Source organism: Myxocyprinus asiaticus, chromosome 48 (assembly GCF_019703515.2).
Source record: "Myxocyprinus asiaticus isolate MX2 ecotype Aquarium Trade chromosome 48, UBuf_Myxa_2, whole genome shotgun sequence".
Taxonomy (NCBI): Eukaryota; Metazoa; Chordata; class Actinopteri; order Cypriniformes; family Catostomidae; genus Myxocyprinus; species Myxocyprinus asiaticus.
The window spans coordinates 5553028-5577655 of NC_059391.1; the positions used below are offsets into that span (position 1 = coordinate 5553028).

Here is a 24628-nt window from a genome sequence, read left to right on the forward strand (position 1 = left end):
TATGTTTTAGTGTGAAGGTGCAATTAATCAACACAGTAGTGGCTTGCTTTTATTCCTTGTATTCATTTTATTTAAATGTAATGTTTCTGTATGAATTTTAGATGAAGGCTAAAAAGACCAATGTTGCTCACATTGTAAAAGAGATCATGACTTCAGACTAAATGTAAGTCTGTACTTTATTTGAAGCAGGACTGTCATTCAAACCTTATTTTTTTATGAAACTCTTTTATTTATGATTGCTATTTATTATTTTACAGATTTGTGAAAGTACTGAAGCTGCTCCACATAGTAAGTGGTCACTTTAACATGTTTAACTGGTTCAAACACAGTCACGTTAGGTAGGAGCCGTTACATAATGTCCCATGTAAAGCCCAGCTTATGCTCGCGTTTACTGAAATGTGAGTACGTCACAGTCACATGGGCTCTTTCTAAATCTGATTCTTATGCTTTATCTGCTTCTGATACTTAACCGGTCAATGTTTATCCAAATATCTTTATGTATTGCAGTCAGTGTTGGGCAGCAGTTGTGCTTAATTGCTTACATACCCTTTGTAGAATCTGTAGGAAATGTAACATTAAAAAATGTTTAAAAACAATTTAGATCATAAAAGTTATCTTTTGTTTTTTATTTAGTACTGGCCAGAAGAAACAGCATAACAAATATTAAATTCCGTGACAAAATAATAAATGAAATTACCCAAATTATCCTGTTCAGAAGTTTACATATACATTTGTAAAATGTTTACATATTATCATTAAAGTTTATCTACTTTTCTTAACATTTACTGTGCAGGACTTTCGTGAAGCCATACTGAAAGCCTCCTGTCAGGCCAAGGTAAACCCTACATATAGTAAAGCCAAATGTGTTACTTTTAAAATCAGTTGAAACACAATAAACACCTATAAATACATAAAGATACCTATAAATGACCCAAAGCTTTGATACATTTCCCTTGTCTAAACAGGAATGAGCACTGTGGTGTAGCAGACATATTTGCGAAGAAATGGCCTTATTTTAAAATGTACTCCACTTACATTCGTGAGTTCAACAAGAATGTGGCTGTTCTAGAAGAGCAGTGCCGGAAGAACCCTGCATTTGCCAAAGTTGTCTGTGAATTTGAGGTAAAAAACTAAACAAAACACTGCAACCTGTTTTGTCAGTTCAGTGCCTACTGTAATAGTAACCTAGTTGCTCTATAGTTTGTGTGGATGATTACCTTTGTTGTAATATGAATAGTCTGTTTGTTTTTCTTTTAACGTTTTAAAAAGTACTGACTAAAAGTTCCTCATCTCTCGCTATCTCGTTTTTTCTCCTTAATACAGTGCAATCCATGTTGTGCTAACCTGGCTGTGAAACATTACATGCTTAAACCTATCCAAAGAATTCCACAGTATCAGCTCCTTCTAACTGGTGAGGATTCTTAAACTTAAAAAAATAATAATAATAATAATAATTATTATTATTATTATTTGACATTTTCTGAAGAAAACATAAGTGTTGCTTAGGGTGTTGCTAGGTGATGTTACTGGCCCAAGTCAAAAAAGCCCGCCCCCAAGTTTCCCCAAATATTTTGATCCCTAGACATGCCTCAAGTTCCTCCTTCAATGTAAGTAGTAAGTGTGTGTGGGGGGGGGGGGACTGTCCAAGGGGACTGTCCAGTTGAGGATCACGTCCGTGAGTTTTTAGAATTTGCAAATTTAGTGCACTATCCAGACCGCTCTCTGGTGGTTTTCTTCCGGACCGGTCTGAATAGTGCACTGAGGGAACTGATACCTCCGGCTGATCCTCACTGGATCATCTGTGAATAGGTGGAGAAGGCTTTGGAACTTTGCGGTTCCCATTACACAGTGGATTATGGAGGGAACCCCGGGCTAAAATCTGTATCTTCGGCTCCTTGCTCCAAGCCTTCCATGATTCCTTGCTCCAAACCTTCCACGCTTCTTGCTCCAAGCCTTCCACGGCTCCTTGCTCCAAGCCTTCCACGGCTCCTTGCTCCAAGCCTTCCACGGCTCCTTGCACCAAGCCTTCCACGGCTCCTTGCTCCAAGCCTTCCACGGCTCCTTTCTCCAAGTCTTCCACGGCTCCTTGCTCCAAGCCTTCCACGGCTCCTTGCTCCAAGCCTGCTACGGCCAATGAGCCAGTGCCCATGCCTGCCACGGTCAATGATCCAGCGCCCACGCCTGCCACGGCCAACGAGCAAGTTCCCCAGTTTCTGCCAGTGCTCATGACCACGGAGGTCTTTTCCCAGTCGCTGCCAGCTCTCGTCGAGCCTTCCACGGCTCCGCCTTCCATGGCTTCTCCTCTCGAGCCTCCCACAGCACCGCCTTCCATGGCTTCGCCGCTCGAGCCTCCGACAGCTCTGCCTTCCATGGCTTCGTCCCTCGAGCCTCCCACAGCTCTGCCTTCCATGGCTCTGCCCCTCGAGCCTCCCACAGCTCCGCACTTAGAGCCTTCCATGGCTCCGCCCCTGGCTCCGCCTGCCTTTGTTGAACCTCTCCTGGCTCCACCCTCAGAGTCTTCCATGTCTCCGCCATCAGAGTCTTCCATGGCTCTGCCCGCTTCCCCAGAGACTCCTCCTTCAGCGGTTCTGCCCGCTCCCCCAGAGACTCCTCCTCCAGTGGTTCCACGTGCTCCCCCAGAGACTCCTTCTCCAGCGGTTCTGCCCGCTCCCCCAGAGACTCCTCTTCTGGTGGTTCCACCCGCTCCCCCAGAGACTCCTCTTCCAGCGGTTCCACCCACTCCTCCAGAGACTCCTCTTCCAGTGGTTCTGCCCGCTCCTCCAGAGACTCCTCCTCCAGCAGTTCCATCCATCCTCCCAGAGACTCCTCTTACAGCGGCTCTGCCCGCCCCTCCTCCAGCGGCTCCGCCGCCTGACCCTGTCCCAACTCTGTGGCCACCTGCCAGGCCTCCTGACCCTGTCCCCACTCTGTGGCCACCTTCTTGGCCTCCTGATCCAGTCCCTGCCCTGTGGCCACCTCCCAGGCCTCCTGACCCAGTCCCAGCCCTGTGGCCACTCCCCAGGCCTCCTGAACCAGTCTCCGCTCTGTGGCCGCCTCCCAGGCCTCCTGACCCTGTCCCCGCTCTGTGGCCGCCTGCCAGGCCTCCTGACCCTGTCCCCACTCTGTGGCCACCTTCTTGGCCTCCTGATCTAGTCCCTGCCCTGAGGCCCTCCTCCCAGGCCTCCTGACCCAGTCCCAGCCCTGTGGCTGCCCCCAGGCCTCCTGACCCAGTCTCCACTCTGTGGCTGCCTCCCAGGCCTCCTGACCCAGTCCCGGCCCTGTGGCCGCCCCCCAGGCCTCCTGACCCAGTCTCCGCTCTGTGGCTGCCTCCCAGGCCTCCTGACCCTGTCCCCGCTCTGTGGCCACCATCCAGGCCTCCTGACCCAGTCACTGCCCTGTAGCTGCCTCCCAGGCCTCCTGACCCAGTCCCGGCCCTGTGGCCACCTCTCAGGTCTCCTGACCCTGTCCCCACTCTGTGGCTGCCTTCCAGGCCTCCTGACCCAGTCCCTGCCCTGTGGCCGCCTCCCAGGCCTCCTGACCCAGTCACAGCCCTGTGGCAACCTCCCAGACCTCCTGACCCAGTCCCTGCCCTGAGGCCGCCTCCCAGACCTCCTGACCCTGTATGCACTGCCCTCATCACTGCCATCTGTTCCTTATTGTTCTCACCTGTTTTCCATTCCCTCATTAACTTTTGTTTGTATAAATACCCTTTAGTTTTTGCATTCCTTTTGTCAGTTCTTGTTTGTTGTTTCACTGTCATCATTTTTATTAAAGCCTGCAAATAGATCGTATGTCTCCTGTCTCATCTCAGCAACTACATTAGTTATCAACATTAGTTAACATGAATTAACAATGATACTTTTACAGCATTTATTAATCTTAGTAAATGTTAATTTCAACATACTAATAGATTTTAAAAATCAAAAGTTGTATATAACATTAGTTAATGCATTATGAACTAACATGAACTAACAATGAGCAATTCTATTTTTATTAACTAATAATGACAAAGATTAATAAATACTGTAAAAAAATATATTGTTAATTGTTTGATCATGATACCCAATACATTAATGCATGTTAACGAATGGAACCTTATTGTAAAGTGTTAACACACAACTGAATCTATATTTAGGCTATTGTGTCAAATTACTGCGTCAATTAATGTAAAGTGATTATACTGAAAGTGAAAATTATATTATACTGCAAATAGAATACAATAAACCAATATTGACCACTATTAGACAAATTGTATGTTTAAAGTAAGAGTCACTATGTTAAGAAATATATGATCGTTCACTCCAGCATTTGATGTGAAGCTGGAGTATCATCAATTGTCATATTATATTAACTTATAATATCACAGAGGGCTATACTTTATCTAGCAAAATGAATCAAAAATAATTACACATGTAATACAGTCAGAAACAGGGACCTTGCTAAGCCAGTGCTGGTCTATGGCTTGTGAATATTGACTCTCATTGTGGTCAAAACAACATAAAATACACATTGTTAAACCCCTTCCTTTAACTGGATGGAGCAACAGCTTCGTGTTTGAATGTGCGATGAATATTGTCCAATGTCATCCGCAAAAACTTGTGTAAATAACGTGTGTGAAAAGTAATTTTCCCCCGAGTCGTCTCGACGGCATTAGTTAGCGTAGAAAGAAATAGTTTCTGGCGCTGCGCCAGAAGAAAGTGTGCCCCCTGAGGCAAAACACGGAAGTGACCGTGCATAGAGTCAATTACAGTCAATTTTGAGTGAAATGTAAACATTTACCAGCCAGTTGCCAAATATATTCACTTCAGTCATATAGCGGTAAATTTGTTTGCAAATGCAAATGATTTTCTCTCAATGTAGTGGAGGGTTGCGCATTGAGTGAAAGATCGATCTTGGGATTTAAGAATCGATATCGAGATTGTTAAAATGAAGATCACGATTAATCGGACATTTTTTCCCCACCTCTAGACACATGATTTGAGGTATCATTTATGTTCATAGTGCAAACGTTGCGTGACGAGTTACTGTACATACCAAGTTTTTTTTTTTTTTACTGTAATTGACGCAAGATTTCAGGTATCATTTACGTATGTCCATAGCGCAAACAATGTGGGACGAGTTAAACGCCAAAGTAAAAAATTGTAATTGTGGTAGGATTTTAGGTATCAATTATGTCCATAGCACGAAAATGCGGGACGATTTACATGGAAAAGTTTAATGCTTGGGGTTTTTTCAAGTAAACACTGAAAAACGTTCTTTTGAAAGTAACATAAGTCAGGTGTGTTGGCATTAATGCATTTATTTCAATCACAGCAACCACATAATCAGATTTAAGAAATGAAAGACATGGGGGGGCCTGGGTAACTCAGCAAGTAAAGACGCTGACTACTACACCTGGATTCGCAAGTTCGAATCCAGGGCATGCTGAGTGACTTCAGTCAGGCTTCCTAAGCAACCAATTGGCCCGGTTGCTAGGGTGGTTAGAGTCACATTGGGTTAACCTCCTCATGGTTGCTATAATGTGGTTCTTGCTCTCAGCGGGGCATATGGTGAGTTGTGCATGGATGCCACGGAGAATAGCATGAAGCCTCCACACGCTACATCTCCAAGGTAACTCACTCAGCAAGCCACGTGATTAGATACGCAGATTGACGGTCTCAGACACGGAGGCAACTGAGATTTGTCCTCCACCACCCAGATTGAGGTGAGTCACTATGCCACTAGGAGTGCATTGGGAATTGGGCATTCCAAATTGGGGAGAAAAGGGGAGAAAAAAAATGAATTGCTTAATAGTTTAATAATACTTAATAGTACAAAATTGTACTTAATAGTACAAAAAAAAATGTGAAAAATGTATAAATTAATGCAAATGCATTGATTACATAAGATTTTTTTAAACTATGGATTTTTCTAACTTTTTGGTTTTTGTATTTGCATTACAGTCAATTTCTGCTTAATTTAATGTGGCACTTTTTAAACTTTTTAAACCTTTTCATTAATAAAAGAGCTAATTTTTGTCTTTTAAATATTTCCCCTTCTTTCCAGTTTATTTGAACCATCTTGATGAAGATTCTCCAGACTACAAAGATGCAGAAGGTTACAATAACAAGGTTTCTATCAGGAAGACTTGCAGACATGAGTGAAATTTAAGATGACATTTATTTGATGAATATAAAACAGAAATGTAATGTCTCTCTTTGGCGTAAGCCCCGTCTGGTGGTCCAAAGAAGTTGCACTCGGAACCGTCATATCCTGCCAGAGATAGGAGGCAGGGGCGAGGAGCCTACCCCTGTGCAGGATGGGACTCAACTGGTGGTGGTGGGGTGGTGGAGGTTGCCATGTTAGCACAACTGAAACAGCAATGTGATAGAATGCGAGCAGACTTATAAAGCAATGGCTTACATGTGATTGGCTAGGAGTTACGTAGCTAATGGTGCGATGATGTACAACTGCTAGTCTTCCCGCTAGAACTACGCTGCGCTAAAATTTCCATGGTCACAGAAAACCTGTATTATCAGGGAATTTTTCAGGCCTGTGAAAGTAATTGTCTTCCATAGATATTGCTCTTGTGTTGTTTAAAACTTGCCCACAGCCCATACTCATTTCCATTAGAGTGAATCGTTCCGTTGAGTCAGATCTTTTCAATGAATCAGTCAAACCAATTCACAAATTGGTTTTAACGATTCATTAGTGAATCGGTTTGACTTTAAACGATTTACATAATTCTTATCCAGTAATCACAAATGCCTGAATAGGTCATGAAAAAGTCATGAAAATTCACTGGTCAAGAAGTGTGGGAACCCTGAAATCATGAAATCTTTATTTACCAGACATCCCCTCTATATCTTTGTAATACTTTAAAATCTCATTCTAAGTATTTTATTATGCAAAAAAGTCATGTCTGTATACTTTTTTTACAGCTGCTTTAGTGATCTTGAAGGAGGTGGCCAATCACGCCAATGAAGTCGTAAAACAAGAGGTGGTAAAGAGTCAAATTCTTTGTTTCTAAATCAACTGTCAATGTCCTTTGCTTCTTCTTGCTAAATCTTGAGAAATGTGAAAATTTGTTTCAGACATGATAATTCCCAAAAGCCTTATGATGTTCAGTGTCGCCTCACAAGCCATCATGTGATTGTCCAACCAGGAAGGGTGAGTAATTTATTCATTTAATAATAAAAGCAGTTCATTGAGCAGTAATAATGCCAGGAGCAACTTTCTACAAGCATCAGACATTCTTCAAGCATCTGTGGCCTTAAATAAAGAATTCAATAATTTGCAACAGTGAGTCCTTTAGAAATATCTGGATGTATTTGTCCCTAGGTTTTGTTAAAGGAGGGAATCTTGATGAAGCTCTCCAGGAAAGTGATGCAGCCTCGAATGTTCTTTTTAGTTAGTGACAATGATATTCTTATTATAAATTAATACATGTAAATGTAATCCTTCTGGTTTTGATTTGATCATTAAAACTATGCTATGATATTATTTGATGATAATATTTTATTTGCCAGTGTGGTTTCTTTACATCAGCAGAAGTCTTTTCAGAGCCAGAGAAAGTAGATACACTTTGATTAATAATTATGAAACCAAATATATTTATAAATATTTTATTGAGAATAATGTGCACTGACAAATCTTGTACAAATAAGACCAGAGACATTTATTAAGTAAATAGGGTCAATTTTGATTTCATGTTGACTTAAAGAACTACATGTAGGTTGTTTTTATGCAGGAAAAGAAACAGAAAAGCAACGACTGACCTAAAATCACCTTCTCAGTGATTAAGTATCTTTTGTTTCTTTTATTTTATATTTAGTAACAGTTTAATGATAGTCTTCTGTACTGTACGCCAGTATCGTCAGGTCATTTTAGACCAAACAAAGTGCACTCATTGGCTGGGATGAAGGTAAGTGTGTTTTGCTTATGATTATATTGAATTATTGTTTAATAGCTGGAAAACATTTTACTTTCATTAATTCTATTAATTTCTCATTTATTTACTTTTGGCTATTTAATACTTTTCTATTACTTTTCTATTTAAAGTATTTTCTAAAAACAATTTGTTTCTAGTTTTTTATGACAGCTGTCTTTGCCATTAAATGTTATTAATGAGTTATGATTAATTTATTTTATCAATATCTAATATTTTTTTCTTTTTAATATTTTTATTTTATTTTTCTGTTTAGAGTATTTTCTAATATATTTTTTTCCCGGTGAATACTAGTTTTTTGTATAACAGCTGTCTTTGCCATTAAATGTTATTAATTTATTTTATCAATATCTAATCAATTTACTATTTTATTTTTAATACTTTTCTCTTATTTTTCTGTTTAGAGTATTTTCTAATATCTTTTTTTTCTAATTCAAACTTGTCTTATTACAGTTGTCTGCCATTTAATGTTATTAATGAATTCTATAAATACTGTATAATTATATCAGTACAATTAATTTAGTTTTTTTCTTTTTAATACTTTTCTGTTACTTTTCTATTGAAAGTATTTCCTATTAAATAATTTTCTTTCTTTTTTTCTAAGTAGTACTATTTATTATTATTATTATTATTATTATTATTATTATTACAGTTGTTTTTGCCATTAAGTGTTATGCAAATAGCATGCAACATACAGTAAACAAGTAATGTTTTGAATATTTTTGCATTTCAAATTATTGCATAATAGCTTTTCTATCATTATGAATTTTCCTCAGGTCAGTAAACACAGTCAAGAGGGCTATCAAAATTAGCTTAACATTGAGAGTGTTGAACGGTCGTTCATTCTGTCTGCCAGGTAAGAATTGATTCTTTAGGTATTTAATACTTGAGCATCTTTAAAATATTTATTTAATCTCCCAAAACAAATGCATCTAGCTGAGACTGATAAAAGTTAACAATTTTTGTATTTTCAGTTTTCCATTTTATGGAAATGTGTTCACATAATAAACTCACAACTTCACTTTGTTCACAACTGTGTTCATGTCACAACTTCACTTTGGCCAGCAGAATATATAATTTACAAACTCTCATTTTATCATCAAAGCTCAGCCACATGTCGAGACGAGTGGCTTCAGGCCATTTCTACTGCCATTGAAGATTACACCAAGAAAGAGACCACATTCACCTCAATTAGAAACCCAGAGATGGTAAAATGATAGATGCATGGGACCTGTAACTCGGTTTAAATCATAACCAACTGCCCAATAATGTCTAGAGTGTTCTTTGTCAACTTCTGGCTCAGTGACACATTTTTGCAGGCAACTAGAGATGTCCCAGATAGTGGGGCCCAGCTGGGAACCACAGCCCTGATATGAATCTCAGACCTGAGAGCCACTATGTATATGATCTGCACCTGTGAGTTCACCACCATCTTATGTGCACAATTTTACTTCTGTATGCTAGGTACATTATTTATTGTGTTATCACTGCAAGGTGTTTGTGTGTTATTGTGCATACATTCATTATTTTCTCTTGCTGTCTAGGTTGTGTGTCAGGCCTGCTTAACTAACAAACATCTGTTGAAATACCTGACAAATCAGCTTGCACGAGTGTGTGATCTGTGCTTACCTATTTTGCAGCAGAATAGTTCAGGTTTACCACACAAACATATATAGTATATACTGTACACCTACCTGTGTTAAGAAACATGTTAATCTATCTTTTTGCTTTATGTTTCTAAATATATTTGTGGATTTGTATTAATTCCAAAATTAATTCATTTTTTATAAGGATTTGTATTTTATTTATTTTTTTCATTTTTTTGTGATGTGTGTCTCTGTACTTATAATAGATGATCAGTCACCCAGCAGTACACCTCTATCTCCTACTGGCAAATCCCCTGGTGCATATCCCTTCAAAAAGCAGAAGAGAATACCAGCTGCCCTTAAAGAGGTAACAGTCAAACAAACCATGACAAACTGTGTTTTTTGACCTGTTTACACCTGGTATCAAAGCAGATGTGTCATATTTTGTATTGTTACAATACTTTCTTGTATCCCAGCTTAAAGGGATAACACTTTCTTTCTTCTGCTGAACACAAATTATGATTTTTAGAAGAATATTTCAGCTCTGTAGGTCCTCACAATGCAAGTAAATGGTGGCCAGAACATTGAAGCTCCAAAAAGCAAATAAAGGCAGCATAAAAGTAATCCATAAGACTCCAGTGGTTAAAACCATGTCTACTGAAGTGGTATGATAGGTGTGGGTGAGAAACAGATCAATATTTAAGTCCTTTTTTAATAATAATCTCCACTATCACTTTCACATTCGCCTTCTTTTGTTTTTGGCAATTCGCATTCTTTGTGCATATCGCCACCTACTGGGAAGGGATGAGAATTTATTTTATTTCATATTAATTTCTGTACAAATCTAAAGTTTTAATTGATTTACCATTATTATTATTATTATTATTATTATTAATGGATGAGTTGGAGCAGATTGTGAAGGAAAAGCAGTCATCAAGTGTCCAGCATACAAGGGAACACCTTCAAGAATGTTTATAACGCATCTCAGGATGAACCTAATAAAGTTGGTTGAGAGAATGAACCGAGTGTGCAGAGCTTAATCTAGATAAAGAGTGGATACTCGAATTTAGTCACTGCACATTTCCCATACTTCTATTTGTGTTATTTCATAGTTTTGATGACTTGACGAATTCCCAACATAAGTGGTCAAAGGAGATGCTTTTGGGACCCATGCTACTATCCCAGTCAATCAAAGCTGACTAGATCTGTCCTGTTAACTCAAATCTCATCACACAGGTCTTCATTCATTCATTTCAGGTTTCAGCTAACACAGACATGTCCTCGATGAGTGGCTACTTAGAGAGGAGGAAATGCAACAGGAAACAGGGGAAACGGTTCTGGTGTATCATCATGAACAAAGTTCTGTACACTTATGCTGCCAGCGAGGTAAGGATATATTCTGTAAATGCAGCCATTTATAGGAGTCATATCCTACTTTGGTAACACTTTATAATAACTACATGGAATAAAGTAATTGTAAAGCATTAGTTTTATAGTTAATTGAGCATTTATTACAAAAAATCTTCCCATTTTATAAATACATTAATAGGCTACATACAAATGGTATGCTATTCATTAATGTTCACTGTAGCAAACAGTTTATTATTGTTGCATATCCTGTATAAGCAGTTTGATAATGGTCTTTCATCTTTAGTAAACAACTTGTAAATCAAACCTAACTGATGAATATTAGTTGATGCAAACCAGTGATATATATATATAATACCTTATTTTATTTTCCACAGGATGTAGCATCTTTGGAAAGTCAACCCCTTCTCGGATTCTCTCCGAAAACAGAGAAGCCAGAATCCTCACTGCATTTTAATCTTTACCACAAAAACACTCTTTACTACATTTTAAGGGCAAATGATCCCCAGATCTGTGAAAGGTTACTTTCTTTCTTGTAAAAAAAAAAAAAAAAAAACAACAACAACAACAAAAAAAGAAGAAAAAACAATTATTTCAAAATTCAAATAGAGGAAATACTATAGAATAGACATGTAACACTGAAACGTCATAATTTAAATGTGTTCTTTTTCATTTAAAATTTTATCATTTCATGTACATTTTTCTTACAGATGGATCGAAGCATTCGAGGAGGCCACAGTTCTCTGATGTTGTGATATTTCTATTACCATCAGACCAGACTTCCATGCAAAAGATACATACTCACAATACCTACTTTATTAACTCTAATTCTGAATTTATTGTAATCACTGTATTGCACTCAATAAATGTATTTTTATATAACTATTTCCAGCTCATTGTGTTTTCATTATAAATTATCTATATATTATGTTTATACACTGAAATATTTATAATTTGTAGTATTTTAGCTATTTGTTCACAAATGTTAATTGTCACTGTTAACTGTTTTTATGTACATAAAGTACGCACAGGCTCAGGTGACAATGCTTTAAGTATTGTCATGCCTTGTTAATAACCTGAGGGTAATACTATGGTAATACCTCCAGTAGGATAGGTAGATGGGGTGGGGGAGACTGGGCTGAACTGTGTCAGGGGTCATGTTGCCTACATCACAAGCTCCTAAAATGGCGTTTTGATGACGACGGGAGAAGTGAGGAGCCCTGCCCTTGTTTAAAAGGTATTTGTAAAGAAGATATATATTTTCTCGCATAAAAACGATATGCACGTCGGTGTTGTGTCGCATGGACTTACTGATCGTGAATAGGAGGGATTAGAGGAATATCAGTGGCATTAAACGCATTGCACGATCAGCCCGTTTCTGCCCAGCTTACCTAGCACAGACCAGTCTGGCAAGAGATCATTTCCTGTTGTTTTTTAAACGATCTTTCAATGATCCGACGTTTACCTGTTTGAAAATATTCGCACTGAATGATTCCTATATCGAAGAGGTCGGAACGCCTCTTTTGTTTAACAGTATCCATTTGTTTATGAGCGATTCGTGTCCGCATTTATAAAGACAAGCATACGTGCAGTTTAACCTTAAATCCACCGTACGCTTTTACAAGCCCGGACTTGTGTTATTTCTCGGAATGCTGCTCTGGACGAGCATGTTTTTACGAATATTTTCATTTAACATAACGTTTGGAAATGAAACCCCGCTGTTTGTGTCCCTTTGCAAATTTAACCAGAGATCAGCCCTAATTATTTAACACGTGCAGTTTTTGTATTTTTCATAATTTGAACTCATAATCTTTTTAGTATAGTCTTTTGTTATTTTCGAAATTGGACGATATTCTTGTTTAAAGCGAAATATCGCACGAAAAATGCCTCGGAAAAAGCGCGATGTTTTTTAAATGGACTTTAATTATGACGTCACTGCATTATGACGATGTCCCTTTAAAAATGACCATGGTTACCATAGTTTCCGCTAAAATACCTGTATGTACAGTTGTTGTTGTTACATTATAAAATCGTAAATTATATGTCACTTGAAAACTGGAGCTTTCAAAATCGTTTATTTAGGATAATTTCGAATGTTTGATTACAACAATTATATGGAAGCTAATACCACAATACTACACTTTTACTGTAGTAACAATACTGGTGATTACGGTATAACCAGTCAGTATGGTCAGGGAAATGACTAGTGATAGACTTGGTCATTTTGAGATTTTCATCATCAATAAAAAAAAAAAATTCAGCAGTTTTTACATTAATATTGTGGGAAAGAAGTGTTTGTTTCATTTCAGCAATTTTGTAGACATCTCATTTACTGTCATTCAGTTGTAGCCCTATTATGTACTGTTGAAGTCAGAAGTTTACATACACCTCAGCCAAATATATTTAAACTCAGTTTTTCACAATTCCTGACATTAATCGTAGAAAACATTCCCTGTCTAAGGTCAGTTAGGATCACTACTTTATTTTAAGAATGTGAAATGTCAGAATAATAGTAGAGTGTGATTTATTTCAGCTTTTATTTCTTTCATCACATTCCCAGTGGGTCAGAAGTTTACATACACTTTGTTAGTATTTGGTAGCATTGTCTTTAAATTGTTTAACTTGGGTCAAACTTTTTGGGTAGTCTTCCCCAAGCTTCTCACAATAAGTTGCTGGAATTTTGGCCCATTCCTCCAGACAGAACTGGTGTAACTGAGTCAGGTTTGAAGGCCTCCTTGCTCGCACATGCTTTTTCAGATCTGCCCACAAATTTACTATTGGATTGAGGTCAGGGCTTTGTGATGGCCACTCCAATACCTTGACTTCGTTGTCCTTAAGCCATTTTGCCACAACTTTGGAGGTATGCCTGGGGTCATTGTCCATTTGGAAGACCCATTTGTGACCGAGCTTTAACTTCCTGGCTGATGTCTTGAGAATTTGCTTCAGTATATCCACATAATTTTCCTTCCTCATGATGTCATCTATTTGTGAAGTGCACCAGTCCCTCATGCAGCAAAGCACCCCCACAACATGATGTCACCACCCCCATGCTTCACGGTTGGGATGGTGTTCTTCGGCTTGCAAGCCTCTCCCTTTTTCCTCCAAACATAACGATGGTCATTATGGCCAAACTGTTCAATTTTTGTTTCATCAGACCAGAGGACATTTCTCCAAAAAGTAATATCTTTGTCCCCATGTGCACTTGCAAACTGTAGTCTGTCTTTTTTATGGCAGTTTTGGAGCAGTGGCTTCTTCCTTGCTGAGCAGCCTTTCAGGTTATGTCAATATAGGACTCATTTTACTGTGGATATAGATACTTGTATACCTGATTCCTCCAGCATCTTCACAAGGTCCTTTGCTGTTGTTCTGGGATTGATATGCACTTTTCACACCAAACTATGTTCATCTCTAGAAGACAGAATGTATCTCCTTCCTGAGCAGTATGATGGCTGCGTGGTTCCATGGTGTTTATACTTGTGTACTATTGTTTGTACATATGAACGTGGTACCTACAGGCATTTGGAAATTGCTCCCAAGGATAAACCAGACTTGTGGAGGTCCACATTTTTTTTTCTGAAGTCTTGGCTGATTTATTTTGATTTTCAGATGATGTCAAGCAAAGAGGCACTGAGTTTGAAGGTAGGCCTTAAAATACATCCACAGGTACACCTCCAATTCAGTACACTTCCTATCAGAAGCTAATTGTCTAAAGGCTTGACATAATTTTCTGGAATTTTCCAAGCTGTTTAAAGGCACAGTTAACTTAGTGTTTGTAAACTTCTGACCCACTTGAATTGTGATATAGTCAATTAAAAGTGAAACAATCTGTCTGTAAACAATTGTTGGACAATTTGCTTGTGTCATGCACAAAGTAGATGTCCTAAATGACTTGCCAAAACTATAGTTTGCTAATATTAAATCTGTGGAGTGATTAAAAAATGTAAACTTGTATGTAAATGTATGTAAACATCTGACTTCAACTGTATATATTGACATGATATCTGGCACCCTGCTTCCTAGATATTGTTATTGTTATCGCTATTATCATTGACCACTGAAACCCCCATATTGGTTGAACCATTAGATATGACCATTTATTATTCTTGCAGTAATGTCTTCAAAATGATTTTTATTTATTTTTTTACCTCAAAACCACATAACAACTGACAATCAACAAAAGGCTAAATGTTTAACTTATTAAAAGTTACAGTAAAACATTGTTGCACTCTAAAAGCAAATTGTCCAGGAACCTTGTTGTCACTAAAAAGATTGCTGTGTTTTTACTAGTCATCCACTAGTTTGTTTGTTTTTACTGTTTGTTTTTTAGTTAAAGGTATAGTTAGGGCTGCACGATTATGCAAAAAAGCTTAATTGACGTTTATTTCCCTTGATATTGTAATTGCGTTTAATTTCGATTAATACAGTTGACATTAAAATACTTATTTTGGATAGATCAGTTGCATGCCATATTTTTTATGTAGGCTAAACATCCAAAAACAAGCAGAGAGCGGTTTATGAATTACTTCATAGCTGTTTTATCAGTAAATAAAAACTTCACATTGGAGAAAAACAAAGCTATTATTACAATTTTGAATAAATAAAACACATAAATCGAGGAACAGATGGTTACAATTAGGGCTGGGTATCACCAGCCACCTCACGATACGTCTTGAGATACACATGTCACGATTCAATATATATTGTGATACATCATGATTAAATTTCGATTTCACTTTTAATTTAAATTCATTTGGGTATATTTCAGTTATAATGTCCATTTTGCTAACATACAGTATGAAAGAAATTAGTGCCCGACCGATATATCGCCCGACCGATATTATCAGCCGATATTAGACTTTCACCGATATATCGGAATCAGCCTATATTTTACCGATATGCGCCGATATGAAAACTTTTTTTCAGAACATATAATGCAGAAAACAATGCTTTAGAATTGGTGTCATAGCATAGTTTGTCCAGCAGAGCATGCTCCGACTCCACTGTTTACAGAGCTGACTCTGAGCTGACGGTGGTTCTACAGACAGGGCGGAGTTAAGCGGTGCAATGTTAAGTGGTGTCTTCATGGTAAGTTGCTAACTAGTTTGTGAAATACATACTGGAAAGTTAATAAACAATGACTCCATCATTTTCCCTTTTCAATATAACTAATATAACGTTAACCCTGTCCCTGACAACCACGTCACTCATGTCTGTTTGCTGTTAGCCAGCTATAGTTTGTCAGTGCAGTCAGTAATGTAGCAGATTGAAAGGTATACATCAGAGCATCTTTTTGTAGCTCAGCAGACAACGGCGCGGTGGTGGATTGTGTCTGTTGAGTGTTGATTTCATGCAATGTTGTTACGTAGTTGGTGAGACACAATGCTGGAAAGTAAAATAAACAATGTCCGTCTTTTACTCACCGTGACAACGAGCTTATAGCTAACTAGATAATTACGTAGCTGCTTTCAGTAACTATGTTTCCATCTAAGGATTTTTTGCGAAAAAAGTTTTAGCGCATCAAAATAAAGCTGATGGAAACGCAAATTATTGCTAAAATTTCACGTGTCGACATAAAATTTAGCTGTAGCGCATAAACTCTATGTCGATACATCAATTGTCGCAAAAACTGGTTTGGAAACACTTTTTGTCGAGAAAATTGTCATTAGCGCAAAAATGTAGTGTCATATGACAGAATTTACCCCAATCGTTACCCTGTGTTAGTAATGACGACAAGGTATAGGATCCTTGAAAGCCAATTTATTGTACGTGATTATGGATTGATCTGAACAGCATAAAGATCCGATCACAGCAAACATGACAATACAAATATCTCGTATCAAGACATGCACACTGACAAGTGCACGGAGAACGAATTAATGGCCACTGTTTGTGATTAATGTAATCGCGGTAGACATCCGTTTATTTATTAAAGTTGCTTTTACACACCATTCAAAATAATAGACGGCAGTCACGGAATTAGCCCACAATACAAAAAACATATAATTTCTGTGCACAAAGAGGTTTTAAATTAAAAATAAATGCACAATACTAAGTAAAGCATCTGTGTGCTTTTTTGGAACACTAATATAGCCCAATTATAATAAATTATTGTTTAGCTTACTTTTGAAAAAATGCTGGCAAAATTCCCTGTATTAAATTAAATAAATTACCAAATGAAAAACATATGAAATTAAAAAAATGTATTACCAAATGAAAAAAATTATATTTTTAGACCTATATATGCCTTTTCTTTACACAAACTTAAAATTAGCCGTACCCTGTTCTGTAGACGAATAAAGTCAGCTGAATGACATTTTCTACACTTCAAGACTATAAACTATCAGAACTATTTGTCCAATGCGGAGTTCACTTTCAGAAAACCAGCTTTTGAAACTTTTAAATATTTTAAATCTAATCCTTTTTGGCTCGGATCGCATTTGCTGAACTTCTTCAGAAAATGTAAATTGTATTATGACGCTAAAATTAATTTTAGATGATAATCAAGTTCAGTTGGTCGTTAAAAGTTGCTGGACAAATATGCAGGACATAATGCAGTTGTGATGGTGATGCTTTAGATTAGATGATTGTTCAAAATAGCCTATTGAATATCAGGAATGTGTCATATGTAAACCCTGATATTACACCACATCAGTGTTTCAATAATAGCTGTGCACACAGCATATACACATCAATGGATGGTCCTTATACTAAAACTGAAAGTTTCCCCACTACTTGGTGCAGGTTGCCAGCTTGAACAGGGCCATGACGATTCGCTTTCGGGTCGGAACCGGTGGCAAACTGCGATAGGCGCATCATCAGGACCAATATTACAGTCCTATCAGAAGGGCAACTGCTCCCTTTTGATTGCAATTCCTCGTCTTCTGATTGCATTTATTTGTGAAATTAAAAGTACATTTAGCTGGTTAATTTCAATGATTTGTCTCAATACTCTCCCCATTTTACCAAAACTTTGGAGGAAAAAAATTAGGGACGATTCTGGGAGGCGAATTAGCGATAAACACATATTTCTGTATGGAAACGGCTTAAGGGCAGATTTCTTTTGTGATTAACCAAAACTTATGTGACAAAGTGTTTTTTGTTATGCGGCAGAAGACGGCAAATTTATCCAATATTTTTTTCCACATTTTCACTTTGTCGATAACTAAATAGCGGATGGAAACTAGGCTATTGTTGTCAGCTGAGTGGAAGCTAATGTGTAAACATGTATTCACCAAACTGTTTTGTTCAGGATTCACAGTTTGGTACCCCCTTCAACCAAACAATTCCAGTCATTGCATTTATAAAATGTAATATTTAAAAGTCTGGTTTTCCACCATTGAAAGTTTCCCCTGAACTTGTATAGCAGAATACGGTGTAACACCGCTGCCGCTGTTTATCTTGACTCAGCAGTATTAGTCAGCATTTGACTGATACTAAACAGTACTACTGATGTTTATTTAGCTATTTATTTTATTTTTTCTTTATTTTAATGGTCAGCATTTGATTGATACTAAACATACAGTACTGATGTTTATTTAGCTATATATTGTATTTTTATTTATTCTTTATTTAAATGGTCAGCAATTGACTTATACTAAACATACAGTACTGATGTTTATTTAGTTATTTATTTTATTTTTATTTATTCTTTATTTTAATGGTCAGCATTTGACTGATACTAAACAGTACTGATGTTTATTAAGCTATTTATTGTATTTTTATTTATTCTTTATTTTCTCAGTGTTCATTTCTAGAATTTGTTGACAATGTATAATAATAATGTCAAATATTCTTTGATAAAAATATTTAAGAAAGCAGCCTTCTGAGTACATCGGTGAAAAATCCACATAGAAAAGGTCTGTTTTCATTCCAGCTCAAAAATTAAATATATATCGGCCTCCATATCAGTAATCTGTGCATTTTCCCTCTCTAAAATCGGTATCGGTCTCAAAAATCCCATATCAATCGGGCTCTAAAATAAATTATCTTTTAGCTAATGCTGTTATTCATTATACAGGGGACCTTCTAACTTGTTAAATTATGGACATATCAATTTTACACATTTTATTTTATCATTAGATTTTCATCATTTTGACTTTTTAGCATTTTAAAAATATAGTCCATGTATTACGTCAATAAACATGATGTATTGAAATTGCATATATACAGTATATTGTTACATGTTTGTTGTTTACATGCCTAATTTGTACTATTTACAAGTATTTAAGACCTGTGGCAGGGACTTTGACAGTAGTGTTTGTTTGGTCAAATGGCTTCTTTACAGCATTCATGCTATGTGTGATTAGAATTAAATATTTCTTTTGTTGTTTTTGATAAATAACTGACTGTAGAGAACAGAAAGGATATTAAAAGAGACATTATTAAACAACAAATGGTTTGTTGGAGAAACCGTGAATCCTGCAGATCAGTTTCAGTCTCTTTAGTACCTCGTAGAAGAGTCTCAGACTGCACTGAAAATATCATGAAATATCTAAGTATCGATACAATATCGTGAGAAAAAGCATCGCCATTTATACTGATATTTGATTATATCGACACAGCCCTAGTTACAATGTTCAAACGCTGCTAAACACATATGAAATAGAAAATTAAATACATTTTTTTTTGACACAACATGAGTTTTTCACGATTAGTTAATTGTTGCAGCTGTGATTGTAATCTCGATTATTTATTCGATTAATTGTGCAGCCCTCACCTTAAAAATGAAAATTCTGTCCTCATTTACTCACTGTTGTTCAGTGTTGTTTGAAATCTATATGACTTTTTATTGTAGAACACAAAAAGAGATGTTTGGCAGAATGTAAGCCTCAGTCACTATAGTTTTTCATTTTTGAATTTTCATTTTCGAGTGAACTATAACTCCAAGCTAAAGCAGACACTAGCAGCTGTCGCAAGCTCTTTTGACATTTAATCACGTAATTTCATATATCTATAATGTTATTTCAACTAGTAAGAAAGCGTTTTAAGATATCTTTATGTACTCTTCAATTTAATGATATCTGGAATCTGTTTCCAGATATCGGAAATTACATTGCCACTATTGAAAGCCGAATTTCAGATGTAAAAAATTTTTTTTTCTTCTTATTACTAGTAATAAGTACATGTCTGATTCTGTATGTGTATTAGGAATTTGAACTAGTAAGAAATAGTCATTATATTTAGTAATTATAGAACTATTTCTGAAATGGTGTTTTGAACAGGGGTGAATGAGAGATAATTGTGAAATTTTACTAGTGAAAATCCTTATATCCAACAATATGGTTTTCATTATTTGTTTTTTTTTTTTTACACCAAGAATGGGTATTTCCGCAGTAATGATGTAATTTTTTTAAAATCAAGACTCAAAAACTAGTGCAGATATAGTATTTACTCTCTATTTTACTGGTACTGAACTTTCACTAGAAGTAATTCCATTCCTGATGTCAAGAATTAGCATTTTATCTAGTGAAAATTGAATTGTTGATATCTATAATTCTTATTCCGCACGTGATTAAATGTGAAAAGGGCTAGCAGTTGTCCATTGGTGTTTTTGTTTTTTCAAAATAAAAGTTCATCCTCTTCTCTTGCAGTGACACCAATGCAAGACATCAAGGGTAGGCGATGGAGCTTCCGAACTATGCCAGTCAACTGCTTCTTCAACTCAATCAACAGCGCTCCAAGGGCTTCCTTTGCGATGTCATCATCATGGTCGAGAACACGCTATTCCGAGCCCACAAAAGTGTCCTCGCCGCCACCAGCCACTACTTCAAATCCCTGGTCCTTCATGATAACCTCATCCACCTCGACCCCGATATGGTGGATCCAGCTGTTTTTCTGCAAATTCTGGATTTCATTTACACTGGCAAATTATCTGATGAGACGCTAGATGCCCTTGATTTGAGCTCTCTGCTCACTACAGCAAACTATCTCCAACTCACTGACCTCGCAAACCTGTGCTCCAGCAAGATCAACCAAAATGGCTCCTTCAAAAGCTTATCTCGTGGGAGTTCCTTGAGAGTGCAGAGGTTCTCTTCGCCTACCTCAAACAAATCGCCAGGTTACTTGTATGACAGGGCAATTGAAGATCACTTATCAGACACTGAAACGTATTGTGTGACCCCTCCCAAAAAGAGGCATAATGCTGAAAGTAGATTCATTTCCAGCAAGAAGCAGGACTTGGGGTTGGATTTGTCGAAGAAGCACTCAAATTCGGAGACAACAGCGAATGATGAGGTTTTTGTATCTAGAACAATCTCTAACAATATGCAGCTAGCAATAAATGAAAAGTGTGTTCCAAAGGAGGAGAAGTGGATAATTCCTTTGGACGGAGTTCAGGAAAGGAAACGGGAGGGATCCCGAAGAAAATCCAAGGTCAATGGTTACATTCCTCTAAACAGGGCTGGAAGTCAACTAACCGAGAATCAGATGTTCACTCTGGAGTTGTCTGTAAAGAAAGAGAGAGAGATTGGAGGAAAGAAGCAAGATGAAACCGAAGGCCAAAAACCAAACAATGGCTCCACAAATTTTGTTTATCAAAAGGAGACCTTTATCAAAGAAGCCGAAGGCGACAACCCTTACGTTTGTATACCATGCGAAAAGGGTTTCCCCTCTTCGGAAAGCCTGAAGTCCCATGTACAGACCCATATCAATGAAGATATGGATGTGAAAGTTGAGGATGAGGAGGAAGAGGAAGGTTATGGAGACCTTGGAGTCACCAGAGTCTCGCAAGAAGCTCCCGAAAGCCTGGAGCAAAGTCCACCAAAGTCCCTCAAACATGTCGATACCTTGCGTCCGTTCCCTTGCAATATTTGCGGCAAGATGTTCACACAACGCGGCACAATGACACGTCACATGCGCAGCCACCTCGGCCTAAAGCCGTTTGCGTGCGAGGAGTGTGGCATGCGTTTCACCAGGCAGTACCGTCTTACCGAGCACATGCGCGTCCATTCGGGGGAAAAGCCGTACGAGTGCCAGGTCTGCGGAGGGAAATTTACGCAACAAAGAAACCTCATAAGTCACATGCGGATGCATACATCCTAGGACAGGTCAAAGAGTTCGAAATTTGAATGATACCTCGAAATTAGAGTTGGATCTTAAAAATTTTGTTTAGTCTGGGTAGAGGCTGCCTTTTTGAGCTATTCTAGAGGTTAGGCCATATCCAAATTAATCCGTTTCCATTTGAAAACTCAGTTTACAGTGGAGAAAAATGGTGTTCTAGTGGGAATAAGAGGGGAAACGTAGCGAAAGCAATGCATTTTTGTTTTTACGTAAACATACTAGAGTGGGTGTGGCCTTAGTTTCACTCACAAATGCTCTTGACCGCTACAAAGATTCCTTTTTCGTAGAGGAATGGCGACGCTATTGTTAAATAAGCGTAAAAATGCCAACTTCAGCCGTTACTTTGTATACCTCTGTCTTCATACCTTCTTAAATATTCTAATTGTGCATGAGTTGTTTATCGTTCTTGTTAGTGTGTAGTTAAAACTGAATACTGCGTTTATCCACTTAGAGATATAGTTTGATCGAATAAAAGAATGAAAATTACCTCATAGTTAGTAATCCTCTCTAGAACTGAAGCAAACGAATGTTCCTGGTGGTACCAGTTATTTTACAGCAGTGACTTGCAATACTTCTCGAATGTACTTTATGGAGTCTGATTTAGTTTATGCTTCAAAAACGGACCTCGATAATAAGGCTATCTGGATTGTTTACTTGAATACACAAACTTGCTACCTCAGATTAAACCAAACCCTCTGATTAGCCTATATGAGATTATTTAAGACTACATGTTAGATAAAAACTACTCATTGTCTTCCATATTTTCAGTCACTATCTCTGAATCCAAATAATAAGCTTAAACTGACATCTGATCCAGATTAGAGAAAATACACTGCCTGTTTTAAAGTAAATTTTCAGGGGGACAGGTAATAATCCTTCACTAGAGTTGCGATCCGAGCTAGTTAAGTGTTATCGCTTGAGCCATTAGGGTGTTTCGATGTACAGTTCCAAAGAAATATTGAATGTTGAAAAGCTAAAGAAATACTGTAAAACTATAACCAAATCTATATTCTTGAAAAATATTTAAGTCTAATTTATGCTTCTTTTGATTCAGGTTTATATTTGAGTCGTTGTCTTTTATTTTTCAGGGTTTCTCTTTCATTTTCTTTTGGGGTATTTCTTCTTCTTCTTCTTCTTTGTATTTTCCAATGCTTTAAACGAATGGCTTAATTTATACAGCATGTTGTCAATTGTTCATTTTACTGATGTGGCATGTGCAGTATACTTAGGAATAAATAAATAAAAAGTTAGGTTTAGCAAATTGCATTCATGCGTTTAAGTGTTGATACGAGACCAAAAGCATAAAAGCGAAACCTACTGTAAATATATTTGGGTATCTTCATGTCAGTTATTGTTCTCAGTTTATATATTGCTGAAACTTTTACTTTGTTCAGATATTAAATAATCTTTTACTGTGTTTTAAAACTACCTCTTGTTGGGTATTTTACACGTTTTTCAGCATGCTGGAGGTTCTATTGAGACCTGATTTGGAGGTGGTTTTAACAGTTTGTTTTGTAGCTGGTTGCCTATATTGGCGATATCAAAAGGGTACTTTAAGTAAAAGATCAACTAGTTTAATTTGCTTAACTGCCTTTACAGGCAGTCTTTGTTCATTTTTGTGCTTGCTTTTTCATTGTTTTTTGTTTATATCGAGATGATTATTTGACACTGTCTGTAAATCAATAAAATTCTAGAATATTCAGGAACTTTTAAATACGTAATAGGACTTGAAACTGAACTTCAAAACTGTGATGAGTGATGACATATTCATTTGCATCCTCTGCAAACCTCAGGGAACAATTAGGGATGCATGTCCCGATAAAGCGCCATTAACCAATGTTTTTGCAGCTATGTTTGTCTGTTTTGTTTTAGATATAGTTCAATATTCACTTCACCTGACACAATAAGCCTTCAGAAGGTTCGGCAGCTCTTCTGTCAATTTGCAGTAAAGTTTGTGTGTACTTGTATGGATTGATGTGGTTTTCAAATGCTTTTGAAAAACAAAAATCTCATGTTCCTTGTTCAGAAAATACAGATACTAAAGTATTTGCAATGAAAACCAAAGCACATTTTCACTCTTTGAACAATTTAAGGTCCTATTGTATATAACCTTGTTCTCAGTTATAACATTAAATAAATTGAAATGCTGATTGAATAACTGCATTGCCTCACTGGTTTTGTTTTTCTTGAAGAGTGTTTGGAAGTTATTGAGAAATAAGGTCTGAGAGATTGTAAAAATGAGAAATCGTTTAAAAATGGAGTTTTTTAACTAATCGAGTTTAAGTTCATATAAATGTAACCTTTGTGTCCATTTTGTTTTCATATATTAAAAAAATATATATATTGATGGCAGTTTATAAATTATATATATATATATATATATACACTGGCAGCCAAAAGTTTGGAATAATGTACAGATATTGCAGTTTCGGAAGGAAATTGGTAGTTTAATTCACCAAAGTGGTATTCAACTGATCACAAAGTATAGTCAGGACATTACTGATGTGAAAAACAGCACCATCACTATTTGAAAAAAGTCATTTTTGATCAAATCTAGACAGGCCCCATTTCCAGCAGCCATCACTCCAACACCTTATCCTTGAGTAATCATGCTAAATTGCTAATTTGGTACTAGAAAATCACTTGCCATTATATCAAACAGTGCTGAAAGCTATTTGGTTCGTTAAAT

At 37.1% G+C, this 24628-nt stretch overlaps 2 protein-coding genes and 1 long non-coding RNA gene across 7 annotated transcripts; all 3 read left to right on the forward strand.

Moving 5' to 3' along the window:
- The first annotated feature begins 796 nt into the window (after positions 1–796).
- LOC127437483 (uncharacterized) lies at positions 797–1349 on the forward strand. The gene is made up of 3 exons (XR_007896569.1): positions 797–835; positions 966–1122; positions 1324–1349. It is a non-coding gene; the product is annotated as an uncharacterized LOC127437483 (long non-coding RNA).
- Positions 1350–6905: 5556 nt separating this feature from the next.
- Positions 6906–11692, forward strand: fgd5b (FYVE, RhoGEF and PH domain containing 5b). Of its 5 annotated transcripts, XM_051692422.1 has the most exons (8): positions 6906–7903; positions 8704–8783; positions 9033–9135; positions 9247–9343; positions 9780–9880; positions 10771–10899; positions 11259–11401; positions 11592–11692. In XM_051692422.1, the coding sequence occupies exons 4-8, from the start codon at positions 9325–9327 to the stop codon at positions 11626–11628; spliced, it is 429 nt and encodes a 142-aa protein (XP_051548382.1). In that variant the 5' UTR covers positions 6906–7903; positions 8704–8783; positions 9033–9135; positions 9247–9324; the 3' UTR covers positions 11629–11692. The 5 variants fall into 5 exon arrangements, 2 of the variants coding, with proteins under 2 accessions (XP_051548382.1, XP_051548381.1); XR_007896567.1 differs by adding an exon at positions 9472–9580 and having other exon boundaries at positions 9033–9343; positions 11259–11686; XR_007896565.1 differs by having other exon boundaries at positions 9033–9343; positions 9472–9880; positions 11259–11686.
- A 368-nt stretch (positions 11693–12060) lies between these two features.
- LOC127437463 (hypermethylated in cancer 2 protein-like) lies at positions 12061–24089 on the forward strand. Its single transcript, XM_051692401.1, has 2 exons — positions 12061–12118; positions 20472–24089. Exon 2 carries the CDS (start codon positions 20503–20505, stop codon positions 21919–21921), a length of 1419 nt encoding a protein of 472 aa, XP_051548361.1. The 5' UTR covers positions 12061–12118; positions 20472–20502; the 3' UTR covers positions 21922–24089.
- Positions 24090–24628: the final 539 nt, after the last annotated feature.

Coding starts and splice junctions, on each gene's coding strand:
- fgd5b (XM_051692421.1), top strand. CDS start 9,755: ATGTGTGTCTCTGTACTTATAATAGATGATCAGTCACCCAGCAGTACA. Junction 10,900..11,258: donor ACACTTATGCTGCCAGCGAG/GTAAGGATATAT, acceptor TATTTTCCACAG/GATGTAGCATCTTTGGAAAG. Junction 11,402..11,591: donor GATCCCCAGATCTGTGAAAG/GTTACTTTCTTT, acceptor TTTTTCTTACAG/ATGGATCGAAGCATTCGAGG.
- LOC127437463 (XM_051692401.1), top strand. CDS start 20,503: ATGGAGCTTCCGAACTATGCCAGTCAACTGCTTCTTCAACTCAATCAA.